The sequence below is a fragment of the Haliotis rufescens genome, unplaced genomic scaffold, assembly GCF_023055435.1.
Source record: "Haliotis rufescens isolate VD_foot unplaced genomic scaffold, xgHalRufe1.0.p SCAF_12, whole genome shotgun sequence".
Taxonomy (NCBI): Eukaryota; Metazoa; Mollusca; class Gastropoda; order Lepetellida; family Haliotidae; genus Haliotis; species Haliotis rufescens.
In genome coordinates, this window is record NW_025963802.1 from 6597364 (window position 1) to 6612665 (window position 15302).

Genomic DNA, 15302 nt, shown 5'->3' on the forward strand with positions numbered 1-15302 from the left:
ACGCAGCGCTTGTTTTTATACCTTTTTGGATAATGGCTAACGTAACACCATAACCATTAATCACAGAATCAGATTAACAAACAAAGACACAAACTCTGTTGTGAGGTATTCCAAGCTCTCCAAGTTGATAACATTGTTGATAACCAATTTGTTGTTGCTACCACCTCCATATATGGTCATATGTCGACTCAAATTTCCTTTATCAACTTTCACAGTAGACCAATGGAATACCCATTTAAAACGAAGCCGCCCCACACCCGCTGTGACGTGCCCAGAGTTTTGTATGTCACTGAAAGTCGGCCTGTATCCGATGAAGTCGATTACATGAAATAAAATGACTCCTGCAGAGTTCAGCTGTTATATTGATATATAATTGTTTTAAAATACAAAAATTAAGAATAGATGCTGACTCAAATTTAATGTTTATCTCACGTGGCCAAAGACTTTCTATGAACCAAACAGACGTTTCTTGAAGTATCTACCGAGAACCAGAGGACTGAACGAGGGGGACTAGAAATAAGTTTGTGTATGCTGTTACCTCTTATCATCAATACTTTAGCAATATATAAGCAGCGAAAATGTATTAATAAAAGTGAGCGCCAGACAGGGTAACAACAAATACCCTCTTTTGGTATGACGCGGCCGGGAATCGAACCCCGGACCTTCCACCCTCCTACTAGACCACGGTGGCGGTCCCTGTAGTGTGGTGTGGTGTGGTGTGGTGTGGTGTGGTGTGGTGTGGCGTGGCGTGGCGTGGCGTGGCGTGGCGTGTGGTGTGGTGTGGTGTGGTGTGGTGTGGTGTGGTGTGGTGTGGTGTGGTGTAGGCGACTTAGCAAAACTTGCAATGGCCAGGGCATTGCTATATTACATCATGATTTCGAACAAAGATATCTAATGTTCGTGACATGTTTTGGGGTACGTTGTATCTCGGTCAAATTTAGTGATAAGCGTCAACTGTTGCAACGAATTCACGAAAGTTTTATTTCAGGCTAGTTTGTCAACGTTTATCAGTCTTATCTACTTTTCTGTCAATTTTGTTACTGAAGAGATCATTTATATTACCAGATTACTCCATCGCAAGAAAGAACGTGGTTCTCACCTCATAAATAAATGCTGGACCGACAAAGAGCACAATCCTGAATGCATATCACTTCTTCCTGGTTGTATCTAAATAAATTACTGGTCTCAATTCTGTTTTCACTTCAATTGTTCCCGATTTAATCAAACACACAACGAAGAAACAAGGGTAATTTATTTCGTAGAATTGTTTGTTAAGGTTCTTTCCTAGACAATTCTTTAGACATTACCTCTGTGCGACAGAGCTCTAGTCACAGGTAACAAATGGTTAACATGTAGCTACATCAGAGCCTGTACGTGCGTGTATGTGCTCTTAATGCGATAATGTTAAACACAATGACCGTAACATGGGAAAACAAGCTCGTGGTGACCAGAAAACAGGGATATGATTTAGTCTATTACGTCATATACTTAGTGGCCGACCAACCAGACCCTGATCATGACTGAAAGTTTTCATTAAACTGTTATGAACATCAACTCGCTTTGTTTCGCAATGATACAAATTCATACGAGTGAATGAGTGACTTAGCTATATAGTGAGTTGGGTTTAACGCTGCTTTGAACAGCTTCTCAAATATATCAGGGCGTGTCAGCTCGATGTGGGGAGAAAGCCAAGGTGATTCACAGCTTAGACGTTTACTAGTTTATGACACACCTAGAAACAAAACAGGACGACTTGTTATTCGAATTCACGATCATAGGTTTCTAGCACGCCAAAGGTACACATGCTTTACTTGTATTCATGGTAATATTTAAGAAACGGTCATCTTTCAATCGAATATAGTTTCTGGCAAAGGGAGGCTGCAATTGGTAGCTGACAAAAGATCCATCTCGGGTCCATTCGGCTTCTTCCGCTGGCTGCATAATACATAGGAAAAGAAGTAGTGATGCTGCGTGAATGGAGTCTGATCCAATCGCACATAATTCGTATAACTTTATTTATTCTGTAATGGAGAAAGTATAAAAATCTATCAATTCCGGACACTTTGATTTGAAGACAAAAGCTTGCGGAAACAAAATGGACAGTCACATTAGGTTCACGACTGCCGCCAGGTTGTGCTGTGTCATTTCCACGAAACTATAGCTAGTTCCAATATGGATTCCTGCCGGAGTTAGCCGAGGCCCTACTGGGTTGCATGACTCAGAAACAGGGGGCGCTGCCTGCTGAATCCCATCAGACGTTGGGCAAACGATGAACATGCGGCAGAATCCATGATCGTGTGGATCTGTGTGAGCAAGGTGTACGTGCTTCATTGCTCTGTTTCATACTATGTGGCCATATTCTTTGTCGTAACTGAGACATGACGTCCACTTTGACGGATTGAGCTACATTTTTAAGGATAATGAGCGTCCGGTGTCCATATTCTGGCGAAATGGAGACATTCCTGGATGGACATTAAAACATGCGTAGGGTGGTGGGGTAGCCTGGTGATTAAAACGTTCGCTCGTCACGCCGGAGGTCCGAGTTCGATTCTCCTCATTGTTACTATGTCTGAAGCCCTTTTCTGGTGTCCCCTGCTATGATATTGCTGGAATATTGCTAAAAGCGGCGTAAAAACATACTCACTCACTAAAACATGCGTAGAGTAAAATAGTAATTAAAACACTGATTTCAATAGTTTGCCTTGCTTTGTTGAGAAAGTGATACCATCTTATTCCAATAAAATATCTGAAACAAAATGTTATTTGATATCCGAGTCGTAGTGACCACTAATATTAGGTATTACGGGTTCAGTCTTAATTAGATGTTTATTTTATGGTGTACTGCAAAGATGAATAGGGGGTTTAGGGGCATACTCAAAATCCATCAAATAGATTACCATTATTAACTTCTTATTGAAGTTTTTCATTGTCCCAAGAATTAAAAAATATTTTGAAGCCATGTAAACTGGAGGTACTGCACAGAAAGGGGTATAGTTATGTGAGTTTTGTAATAGCGTTCGTCAATAAGTAATAGACTTATATAAAAACAAGATGAGTTGTGGGTAAGTGGGTTTAAGATTTCGTTCAAGATTATCTCACGTATATCGCAACGATCATGACGTGTGAGCGTGTGGTTGCTTGTGGTTGTTGCTAATGCTGTTTTCATAGTGTTATAGCCCACTGAGATACCATGCCACAGTTAAAAATCGATACCCTAGGTAGACACGTTCAAGGGTTTTGCAAATATATTCAACAGAGATCACTATTTCAGAACAGAAGTAGCACTGTCAATGGTTAACGTTTTGCTTCAAAGATATCTCTGGTAGTCATGGGGAAATGGCAAATATATTAAACAGAGATCGATATTCCCCCAAAATATATCAGTTATGATTAACGTTTGGCTTCAAAGACCTCCCTAGTAGCCATGGGGAACTGGCAAATATCCGAATCCGTGCACAAATGACCAATTCATTTTTGGTATTAATTTTGCATGGGTGTCGGAAACACTCTGTCAATTATTTACGATTTTACTACTTTTGTATTTTCTTTTTGTTTGCAGAGTAGGAAGGAATTTATCAAATATAGTGAATCCTCTAAATATGTGAAATTCTAACAGTCATGTAATAAAATAAATATTACTTCAATTATATGCTGTACATTTTGGGGATAATCTGATAATGCTGCTTTTTCGTAGTTGAGGTGGGGTATATAAGGTTTAGCATTGCGTACAAGATTATTGCCCTTACATAGCGATGTGCGCGTGCATTGGTAAATCTGGGTGGGGCAGCTTGCACAAGCTCAGGCCAGTTTGTTTTTTTTAACTTGCATACCTACACTGAGATACCATGCTGCAGTCTAACATGGATATCCCACTCAGACACAGTCTCACGACTGATCAGACCAATCCTTGTTTTATCATCTTAATGCCGAGCGTCAAAGAGAAGCAGCTTAAAATTTAACGTATTTTGGAATGACGCTGTCGAGGACCACAGAGACGGTCCTCTTAGGAGTACCCTAACCAAGCAAACGAGACGCATAACCAGTTATTGGAAACACATTTACTGCACATCATAACGTAGGAAGATATTACAATGATAATAACAAAGATGTTGCAAAAGTCTACCGATTCGAAAGTGGAACACACTCAATGTTCTGGCTACAGCCCCATGCCATCCTCCTGCTTTCAGTCGTCCGTTCCGTTGTGCTTCAGTTAGTGGTAGCATGACGTCGCAGTTGCTGACGTTTGGCCAATCAAGACACCCAGAAAATCCGGCTTTTATAAGCCCATTCACGATTCATATATTTATTTATATGCAGAACAACACGTGCATCAATTGTTTGTTGGTACTTGTATTGCTTCGTATGGTTGAGATACTACCAATACGGCTTCACATGTTAACTCACTTACTCAATGTATTGTAAACTGACATTTATTCCCAGAAATAAAGTTATCTTATCTACGAAATAACAAATAATATTACAAATGGAACCCAGAACAATCCTACAATTTCAGGTCAAATCAGTCTAGACTTGAGTTGGACTCCTTGTTACATTTTTTCTCCTACGTCTGGGAGACACATAGTCTGTCTTTCAGACCCTTATACAAATATATCCAATACAGCCCATACAAATCTATAATGTTTGGCAAGTCCAGGTTACTGCAGTATCAGGGAATATGTTTACTAAGATAATTTAACAACTCTTTTTGTTGTAAGTTACTAGATTTCAGATACTAGATTAGTAGATTAGATAGTTTAGGAGACACACTAACTGTATTGCTACGTTTGGCTTATTTGTTTAGTTCAAATGTTAAAGCATCAGCCTACAAACATCCACATACATGCCCGTGAACTGAAGTATTGATCTATTAGAATGTGAAAGAAGCGTACCATAATCTACTATATCTGCCACATCTCAGTTCAAATTGTCAGTGATTAAATCACACGAAAAAAAACAATCCAAATACTATGATATTTGGCTTCCAAAGCAACCATTTCACCCATACTTAACTTTGGTAATAAATTCAATTAGTGTTACACATTCTCGAACACTTTTGTTTACTTCAAATACTTATACTTATTTGACTACCGTTTTAGTTGCTTCGCAAACACCTGGTGTCATCACTGAATTTCAGTGGTCCATTGATATAATTTTCACAGCTATTTGCCCTTTACGCCAAATGAAATCTGTTTCGGTAGAAAATCTAGGATGGTTATTCTCTTGCACTGACAATTTATATTTCCTCTACTTCATTTGGTATCTGTATGACCCAGTCCTTGCGACAATCTGGGGACCAAGATTTCCCATGTATCAAAATCAGGTCAGTGTTCTATGTAGACATTTCAAAAGGCACAAGTTCGGGATGTATGTCAATAAAGAATTGTTGTGCTTAACCAGGTTTCTGTTTGTTGTTTAACGCCGCACTCAGCAATATTCCTGCTATATGACGGCGGACTGTAAATAATCGAGTCTGGACCAGACAATCCAGTGATTGATATCATAAGCATCGATCCACGCAATTGGGATACGATGACATGCATCAACCATGTCAACAAACCTGACCACCGGATCCCGTTAGTCGCCTTTCACAACACGCACAGGTTGCTGAACCCCTATTCTAACCCGGATCTTCACGGGTGCTTCACTAGGTATGCACATGTACATGTATATGAAGTCCCGTATCTGCCTGGTGCTACCCCGTGTGTATTCCGGTGTGAAATGGGTATCCCAGATCTGATTGATCAGATCCAGTGTGGATTGGGTGGTTACAGTGTGTGTTGGCTGATTAGCGTCACCATACTCCCTAGGTTAAAGGACGTTTCTGGACATGTACTTGCTGTTTTCGAGCTATGCATTTATCTTCGCGTGGTATTTTCTGTCTACTGCTGGATCTTATGTTCATCTCAATGTTTATCAAGTTCATGTCAGCCTTATGCTGTGTTCCATGTAAATGTATATTACTGTACGTTCTTTGCCTGTCTGGTGGTAGACTTTGACTACACAATACAGTCATGTATCCTTCAGGCTGAATTAAAGGACATTTGATTTTAAGGCTGTGGTTACATTTAATGTGCAGTCCTGTGTCTTCATTGCAAATGGCTACATTGCTAAGTCGGCCTCGTACGCCATTCTATGAATAAACATGTATGCTGGAATGTTTCATAAATACAGTTTTCTGTGTGCCTAATGTTGATTCAAATGTCTCGTATTCTGCCATTACGTTATGTAAACATGATTTAAGAGTTTTGAAGTTTTTTGTATGTATAATGCAGGATTCGGAAGATATATGCCGACATGTCTGATGCTGAATGTCCAGTAATTCATAAATCTTGGAATATGTTTAATATATATTTAAGGGCCACGGGTGGCCCAGTCGTCTGAGGCGCCGCGATTCGCTGTACAGAGTTGCGTCTCTTGGACACGCCAGAAGCCTATGATTCGCCCCGATTATGTTTCCAGGTTTGTCAGCACCATACCCGTGCTCGTGAGTTTCACCGAAATGGTAAACGTCTGAGACCTGCATTACTTCGGGCTTTCCTCTCACATTAAGCGGACACGCAATATAACTTGAATACTGTTAAAAGCGGCTTTAAACCCAACTCACTCACTCACAAAAATATATTTAGACATTTGTATGTATAGCACATATATCTGCTTAATTTGAATTTGTCAAATGAACATTGCGTTATAAACTGGACCTGTTGTATAGTCAGTTGGATTTAACGCCACTTTTAATAGTATTCCAGTTATATCATGGCGTGTCAGCTTAATGTGGGGGCAAAGCCCGAAGTGAGGCAGGTCTCAGACGTTTACCACTTCGATGAAACCCACGAGCACGGGGATCGTGCCGACAAACCTAGAAACAAAATCGGGGCGAATCGGGATTCGAACCCACAATCACAGGTTTCTGGCGCAACTCTGCACAGCGAATTGCGGCGCCTTAGACGACTGCGCCACCCATGCCCCCTCATATGTAATGACGTGAGTAACACCTTGCCTGACTCAATTAGACGTGTTATCAATATGTACATGTATAACTCTGGTGTTCCTGAAGATTTATACCTCCTGTCAATCTAGTGTCGAATTTGTTTGTCGGCCATTCTTTGAAATTGCTGCATGAATCATTTTAAAAAAGACGTACACTGAAGCACCCACGAAAACATATACAGACTGCCTTTCCTTTCTTGACTATCTTGACCATATCAGTTTTCACCGCTACTTTTCCTTTTACGCCCAGCGGAATCTGTTTCGGCAGATAATCGAGACTGGTTACTCTCTGGTGTTGACGTTTTAGTATTATCATGTACGAAGGGTGCAGTGTGTGAAACCCATTCTTAAAGGCGTGATATGTCTAGAAGCTACAAGCGGCGTAACACCAACCTCACTAAACTCCAAGAGATCCTGAAGGTAGCCCCTCTCTTCCATTTCCCAAATCACAACACAACAATATCATTTAATAAAAATAGCATTTATTTGAAGTAAAAAATGTTAACCTTATTTAACAACCGATACCTTGCTCTCACACTCACTCACGCACGATACGCTCTCACAAAGGTGTCTAAAGTCATTGTAAAATGATTTACTAAGAATGTTTGCTAATAGTAAACACTAAAATGAAAATCCTGAACGCCTTCAAGATGATGTCAGTGGAAACCAACTGCAACACATTTTATGGCTGAAGTGAAAACGGCATTTTGTAATGCTGTCAAACTAAACTGGCATAATTATTCATTCGACACACAAATCATATCCCTCTTTTAAACAAACAGGTCTCCAAAGCTGTTGTATTTTCAGTGAGACCTTTTTTTGTTTTACAGTATAGCTTAATCAATGTTTTGCATGGACATGGTAAATAATGTATGTACAATAAGCTTAATGTTAAGTGAATTTAAGAAATAAGTCGATAACATTCGAAACGGTAAAGCAATTGTAAACTATATATTCAATAGCCAGTTATGAAACTGAAACATTACAATAAGGAAAGATCAACTTTGAAATGACCACCTTAACGTCGTCATGGCAACAAGAATAACTGAAAGTCGTCATGGAAACAATTGTGTGAGGTGTCGTCATGGCTATTAGGACAGCTTGGTGTCACGATAACGACAACTTCTAGTCATGGAAACATAGACAGCATAGTGTCGTCATGGCAACAACGACAGCTAAATGTTATGACATCAGCAAACTGTCGTCATGGCAACGCGTTCCATTTATAATATTGCATATCGTTGTAGGAAAATAGGTCTTTTGGAGGTCACAACCATGCATAGGAAATATAATAAGTGTTCATAAACTAGAAACTATACCGTAACAATTGTACTGACACATGGTGAATCATATATACAAATGCCATGTTGAATGATCCAATTTAATATGTTCAAGAAAAAAGTTTATATACAATGCTATTTCATAAGATTTCATTCATATGATAAATATGGGAAGGAAAATCGATAAATTGAAATTCTCGTAAAACATAATTTACGATAAATGAAAATATATCCATGGACTGTTATGCCCCTGTAATGATTCTATATTGTGTAAATCACATAGCACTGAACACATGGTCAGCCGAGACACTTTAAATGTCTGTATTTTAACTGGCCCTCTGGACAAGAAGGATTAAAGCAACATATATTGTACTTATGAACACCAACATCGAAACAATTCTTTTTGTGAGTTCACACAAACAACAATAGGTAAAAAAAACTATTATCTACACCAGAAACAAGAAGTTGTGGCAACTAAATAGTTTCGTTTAAACTCTTACTATTTACATAACGGTCAAAGTACTTATTCCAACTTAATTCAATTCTAAATCGAGTGTGTAGCGTACTTTCGTATCACCCGATGGGAAAAAGCGATTAGCCACACCACATAATAAACAAGAATATTTTTAAGGTAAGCACACACAAAGAGATCACCCACAACATTCGCGCCATCAGACTAGGAAATACTGCAAACCTCGGCTGGAATTATCACGTGACGTGCTTCAATTTAAATCACATCACGTGACTTCATTTTCTAGCGTAGGCAATATGGCGATGGCCTCATTCTGGAAGACATGGAGACTGCATATCACATGATGCTGGTTGCTTTAATGAGCGCTAGCACGATGCCTTAAAACCATAATTTACGAAAGCTATGCATGAATAGATTCTTAAAACATATAGTGGTATATATCTGGGTAAATACGTCATAGGCATTGCTATCAGTTGAAAATACACGCGGTACGTCATAAGTTAACACACCTTCGCACTGGGTATATTTTATCCCCCATTGTTCTTTTGACTATAATCATTTTTGTCTCTCTTGTTTAAAATGATCATATACCCCAATTCTAATACATGAGTATAATGTAATCGCTTGCCAGTTTAATGTACTTATGGTATTAGGACCAAAGGGAACCAGTGGATACGAATGTATTATTTTCTTTGATAATGGTAGCAGCGTTTTGATTATTCATGAAGGGAAGTTCAATTGAATTTTAACTGATTAGTTTGAAGCATCGTGTAGCGTTCATATTTCTGACGTTCATGAAGTATGGATAAGATATTACCACACTTCACACTTTATTCTGGAGTTCATTTTTGCAGCATTTGGACAGTCGAATGCCCAGGAAAATGTCTTGAAATTTTCTAAAACGCCGTTGACTCTGAAAAGAAAAGACAAAAGACTTTTACACATAGCAATTTACCAAAGAGAATTGAAAGCTCAATTAATTGTACGTCGTTGCCAATCTCCTAAAATAATATTATGACTCATAAATGTGAATAATCAGTTTATTGTGCCTTATCCATAAATTGGTGTAAAGCTGGACCCGGAATAATAGCATTGTAGCCAATGGACATAATTAAAATTGGTTGTCATTTGTAATATACCATGGTTGCTGTGACTGACTGGCCATCATGTTCTTTAATGTGCCAGGGTTCTTTTTCATCACGTTTACCATCAGTGTATGATTAAGATGCTTTTGAATGGCGATTTGGAAATTTGAATAATTCTCATCAGAAGAACGTTGACCCACCTCGCAAAGCCAGGACTATGCGGATCCGTGACTAGATGATGCAATAAGCCATAATTCGTATATTTTGAGCAGTACATCTGAAAAGGAAATATAACATTTGCATCAGAAAAGATTGCTCTTTGAAAAACCATACAGAGACATGAAACTTTATATAGTTTTCCTGTTTCCTAGTTTTATGCTCACGAGGTATTCCACTTATTGAACTAATCTGGTCGGTTTGATTTGTGAGAACAAAACTTATCTCCATGTGAAAAGCGATTAAAGTTTAATTAAACACAAACATATTGTAACTGGCATACTGGCATAGCTTTTGGCCTTCAGTAGTAATGGGTCCGGATTACTGAGGTTACACTGTAGTCTCTTAACTCTTGGTAATACCTCATAATGAACAGCAACACATCCATGTAGAATATACCGTTTGGTACAAGGAAGCGAAGGAACTCGAGAGATGTATGTATGATATGGGAGATGCTTGACTACATACCTGTGCAAAGCTGACAAAGAACACCTGATTGTGAGTTAGATTTAGCCCAGGTAGGGGCGTCTCTTCTTTATTCTCATCCACCCACATGTGATATGCCTGGGGAAATGAGAGTTCGCATGATATTAATAGTAGCCGATGTAGCATTTAATACATGTCAACAATACATGATAAATCAAAAACTCGAATATGAAACTGACAATACATTCACTAAGGGCGGTGGAGTAGCCTAGTGGTTGAAGCGTTGGCTCGTCAAGCCAAAGACCGGGTTTGATTCCCCACATGGGTAGAATGTATGAAGTCCATTTTCCGGTTTCCCCAGTGTGACATTGCTAGGTGAGGTGAGTTGAAATTGGGTTTAACGTCGCGTCCCCCAAGATTATTGGACTTATATAGCGACGTGCATGTGTGTGTGTGTGTGTGTGTGTGTGGCTGCTCTGAGATACCATTGCTAGAATATTGCTAACACCATGCTAAAACAACACTCACTTACTCATTCACTCGATATATTCACTGTGTGTTTTCAAGCTAAAGGACGAGGTTTGATAAGACTCGACTCGGTTGCAGAACATACAATGTTTAAACATAATTGAAAATACGTTTTATAAAATTTGTATGGCGTCCTCCTACGTTGTCACCCTATCACACAATACATATTAGGAAGTAAATCTTATCGCGGTCGCAGCGGATTAACTTACAAAGGCTGCGGCTCGCAGTCCTCCATTATCAGCAATATTTTCATCTAATGTAAAGGTCCCGTTAACCTGAAGACAGAGAGAACAACATGGATACAAACGATTGACACATAACATTCAAAATGTGATTATGTATTCGTTCTATAACAAATGTAATTAATGATTTGACATAGTAATTAGTGTTTCTCTTATGAAAGTATGAAACAAACCAAAAGACGATATTAATGGTATTTAAGATTACATCGCTCCATGGCATGCCTAACTTAAAATTAAAATATGAATCATCAGGCAAGGAATAGAACGTTTGAGTGAGTGTGTGAGTTTGGTTTAACGCCGCTTTAAACAGTATTCCAGTTATATCGCGGCGTGTCAGCTTAATGTGCGGGGAAAGCCGAAGTGATGCAGGTTTCAGACGTTTACCACTTCGGTAAAACCCACGAGCACGGGTATGGTGCTGACAAACTTAGAAACATAATTAGGGCGATCCGAGATTCGAACCCACAATCATAGGTTTCTGGCGTTTCCAAGGGACGCAACTCTGCACAGCGAATCGCGGCGCCTTAGACGACTGGGCAACCCGTGCCCCCATAGAACGTTTTACGTTCCTTCATCTTTGCATTGTAATCTGCATGTTGTGAGGGAATGGGTGGGTTCAGTGATATCGCTGCTTGTCAGAAAAATGGTAAAACGACAATAGACGTTTATCACTTTATTGAAATCCACATGTTTGGTGCTGACAACAAATGATCATAATCGGTGCGTATCTCGAACCAACAATGATCAGATCCTCGCACAATTAAGGGACGGAACTGCGTTTCTGTCTTTGCAAACAACAAACAAGATGTCGTGATGCCATTATGCCATGTGTGTGTGTGATGATTGAGTATAATGATACTGAATACATGTAGTGATGTTCACATACCCCATAACCATCTCTGGTGAATTGTCCGTACTGGCCTTTCATACATTTTGTGGTTTCCGCGAAGTTTTCAGCTGTATGGGGATCCCACCATTCATCCAGTCGGCCCACTCGATCATACTGGCGACCTGCACACGTCACATAGATATAGTATACACTGAATTTGCACATATTTTTTCAGACAAATTCAATTCAGTAGGAAGACAAAGACAGGAAGATTTTCACATTTATTCAATTATTTTGTATTGTATCACCGAAGAAACGAAACACACTTATAACATTACATTACATTACATTACATTACATTACATTACATTAACAAAGCATTACATTACATAAACAGAAGATACATGGTGGTCTATATGTATCAACCATACCTTGTATGTCAAATGCGTGCGTGATTTCGTGACCGATGATGGACCCCATAGCACCAAAATTGACGGACCTGAAAGGACATAGGACATTTCTAATAGAGAACCTTATTACAGACAACTTTGGAAATCGCGAGAATTAAGTACCGGAGTCGGGATTTTAGATATAGCTTTACATAACTGCAAATACATTATATATTTGGTTATAACCGTTATATCTGTGTTTGTTATAACCATGTTCTCTTCTAATATGTATTGTTAATAACTTGCGACTCAATGTTTCGGTGGCAATACTTACTTTGGTCCATTTGGAATGTAGAAGGGAAGATGGAACATCGCGATGGGGAAGATGATGTCGTTCCGTGTGGGGGAGTAGAAAGCGTTCACTGTGACCGGAGGACGCAGCCAGCTACAATACAACACAGGAAGAATGTACATTGGAAGAAGTCTTTCCTGAAAGGACATTTAAGTCAAAGTAAGGTGACATTTTTACTGAATACAAACAATGGACAGTGCGTTTTTTCTCTTTGAACAGGCTGTTTATATTCAGACAGAGCTTGTATTCAGACACATAGCAATATATGAACCTTTATGGTTCATAAATACATGAATATTTGAAACGAGGACAAGAAGAAGCACAATTTGTTGAGTGAATATACAAGGGAGACAACTCTTATGACTTTCGCTGTGGGCTAGGTGATTATGGTTAGAGCTCACGTCCATTCTAACGGTACAAGTCTATTTATAGTCTTACCTCTTTTTCCTGTCAGGTTTTTCTGTTAACAGATTATTTGCAAGTTGCAGCTGGAACTTCCGCCATGTTTGAATATTCTTGAACCAGTCACCAACAACCCCAAACTGAAAATATGCGAATCTAATTTTAGCGCTTAGCGTCACGGTAATCATGCTTGTGTAATTACTGTGAATAACGACACTTTACATTTTGTAAACAGTCCATAAATTCAAAAGAAAATTTATCAACATTCATTGAAAGAAAATTGAACGCTGAAATGTGAATTTTTTTAGAAGGTTATTTTACGTATATTACTTACCTAACCGTATCTCAAGAATACCTGATACAGTGACTATAAAATGTCAACGACCGAGAAAATCAGTCTCAAATATCTGCCTGAATTCCTTTGGGCGTTAAAGGTAAAATAGCGGTGAAAATTAAATGAATGGATTACTGAAAATCAGTTTAAAATCAGTGATGACACCAGGTGTTCGCGAAACCTCGTCTGTCGTATGGTTACTGTAGACAACGTCAAAATGATCAAAATATCGTACCAACCATGTACGCATTAATCGTTCATCGGAAACCTGTTAATCCGTACGTTTTGCTTGGAATAGTACCGTCCGGATTAATGAGGTTTCAGTGTATACATTCAATAGGTGTGTAATAACAAGGTTCAATACTTACATTCTTATAATAGGTATCCAGGAAAGTAGCATTGAGAATATACAAGGGATAGCTGATTTTGTCTATGATATGGTCGATCTGAAATGAAATTGTAGTCATTGAAACTTCCACGTATGATTAAATCAGGTTCGTCTTGACTTTAGCAATATCGCGCAGTGAAGGAGCAGATTAAACATGTCGTTAACACGACGAAAATAGAGCAGTTGCAAGTTAGGTAAAACGTACGCATGAAGAGTTTTTCAGTTATTAGGCGTTTCAGTTTGACGTGGAAGGAAAGCCCGAAGTGATGCGGGTCTTGGATGTTACTAATTTGGGGGTAAAGACGAATATAGGTATGGTGCTGACAAACCTAGAAGCAAAGTCAGGACGAACCGGCATTCGAACAAATGATCATTGCCATTGCACGCCCAAGGGAGGCAACTCCGTACAGTGAACAGCGGTGCCTTAGACGACAGTGTCAATCGTGCACCCAAAAGAGTTAAAACGGAAATTCTACCATGAATTTGCTAAATACTCGGTTATAATTGGTTAATCAGAGGTATCAAGTCACAATAAACCCCCTCTGAATGAAACAGCTGATTTGACGGCCGTATCACCGCGGAAGCTAATATGTTTAGAATAGTACTTGTCTTACAGTCATTGTCGGTGGGCATGTATAAGTACTTATATGTACAATTACATACTACAAAAAGCAAAGTTGCGGTTACTACGATATTCAAAGGATGTGTAGCAATATTTTCATGCAGAAACACGATATAAATATGCAAAGAGAATGTATTTTAAGCTTTGAAGACAACAGAGAGTTTGGCACTTAAAATAACGTAAAATATTAAATACCTTTTCTGATGCCTTTGTCCTGGTGCCCTTGTCCATCCAGAACTTCCTCAGAAGATAATCCTTGAATGCACTTTTAACGTATACAATAAGGTCTTCAATCTACAACAGAAGGAACATATTTATATTAGGATGTGTAATAGTGTTTGGTTAATAAATGTAAAAACTAAAATATAACTCATTTGACAGAATAATCTTAAAACAACCGTTTCATTTGAAACAGGCATAGTCAAATTGACAAGTTAAACATTCACGACGACCGATGTTCATACTAACAAGTTTATCATTTTGATTTGTTTCAACAAGTGTAAACGTACAACACAGTATACAGTAGACAATCAAATCAAATTGTGACATCACATACTAAGGGGCTTTTCAAATCTGATTAAGAAAAACGAACTTCGGTAGTTACATTCAAATGGATCTTTCCTAACATCAAGGGGCGGTCGGGTAGCCTAGTGGTTGAAGCGTTCGCTCGTCACGCCGAAGACCCGGGTTCGATTCCCGACATGGGTACAATGTGTGAAGCCCATTTCTGGTGTCCCCCGCCGTGATATT

General features: G+C 38.9%; 1 protein-coding gene across 9 annotated transcripts in view; it reads right to left on the reverse strand.

Moving 5' to 3' along the window:
* Nucleotides 1–7452: 7452 nt before the first annotated feature.
* The window catches only part of LOC124141240 (endothelin-converting enzyme homolog), a 157285-nt gene continuing 149435 nt past the window's right edge, over nt 7453–15302 (reverse strand). For all 9 annotated transcript variants that reach the window (XM_048393313.1, XM_048393311.1, XM_048393314.1 and 6 more), the window contains 10 exons: nt 14748–14846; nt 13911–13988; nt 13245–13348; nt 12789–12899; nt 12497–12564; nt 12123–12247; nt 11204–11269; nt 10509–10604; nt 10025–10101; nt 7453–9652 (listed from right to left, as the gene is read on the reverse strand). In XM_048393313.1, the coding sequence (XP_048249270.1) occupies nt 9553–9652; nt 10025–10101; nt 10509–10604; nt 11204–11269; nt 12123–12247; nt 12497–12564; nt 12789–12899; nt 13245–13348; nt 13911–13988; nt 14748–14846 (924 nt within the window). In that variant the 3' untranslated portion in view covers nt 7453–9552. The remainder of the gene's footprint in view (nt 9653–10024; nt 10102–10508; nt 10605–11203; nt 11270–12122; nt 12248–12496; nt 12565–12788; nt 12900–13244; nt 13349–13910; nt 13989–14747; nt 14847–15302) is intronic.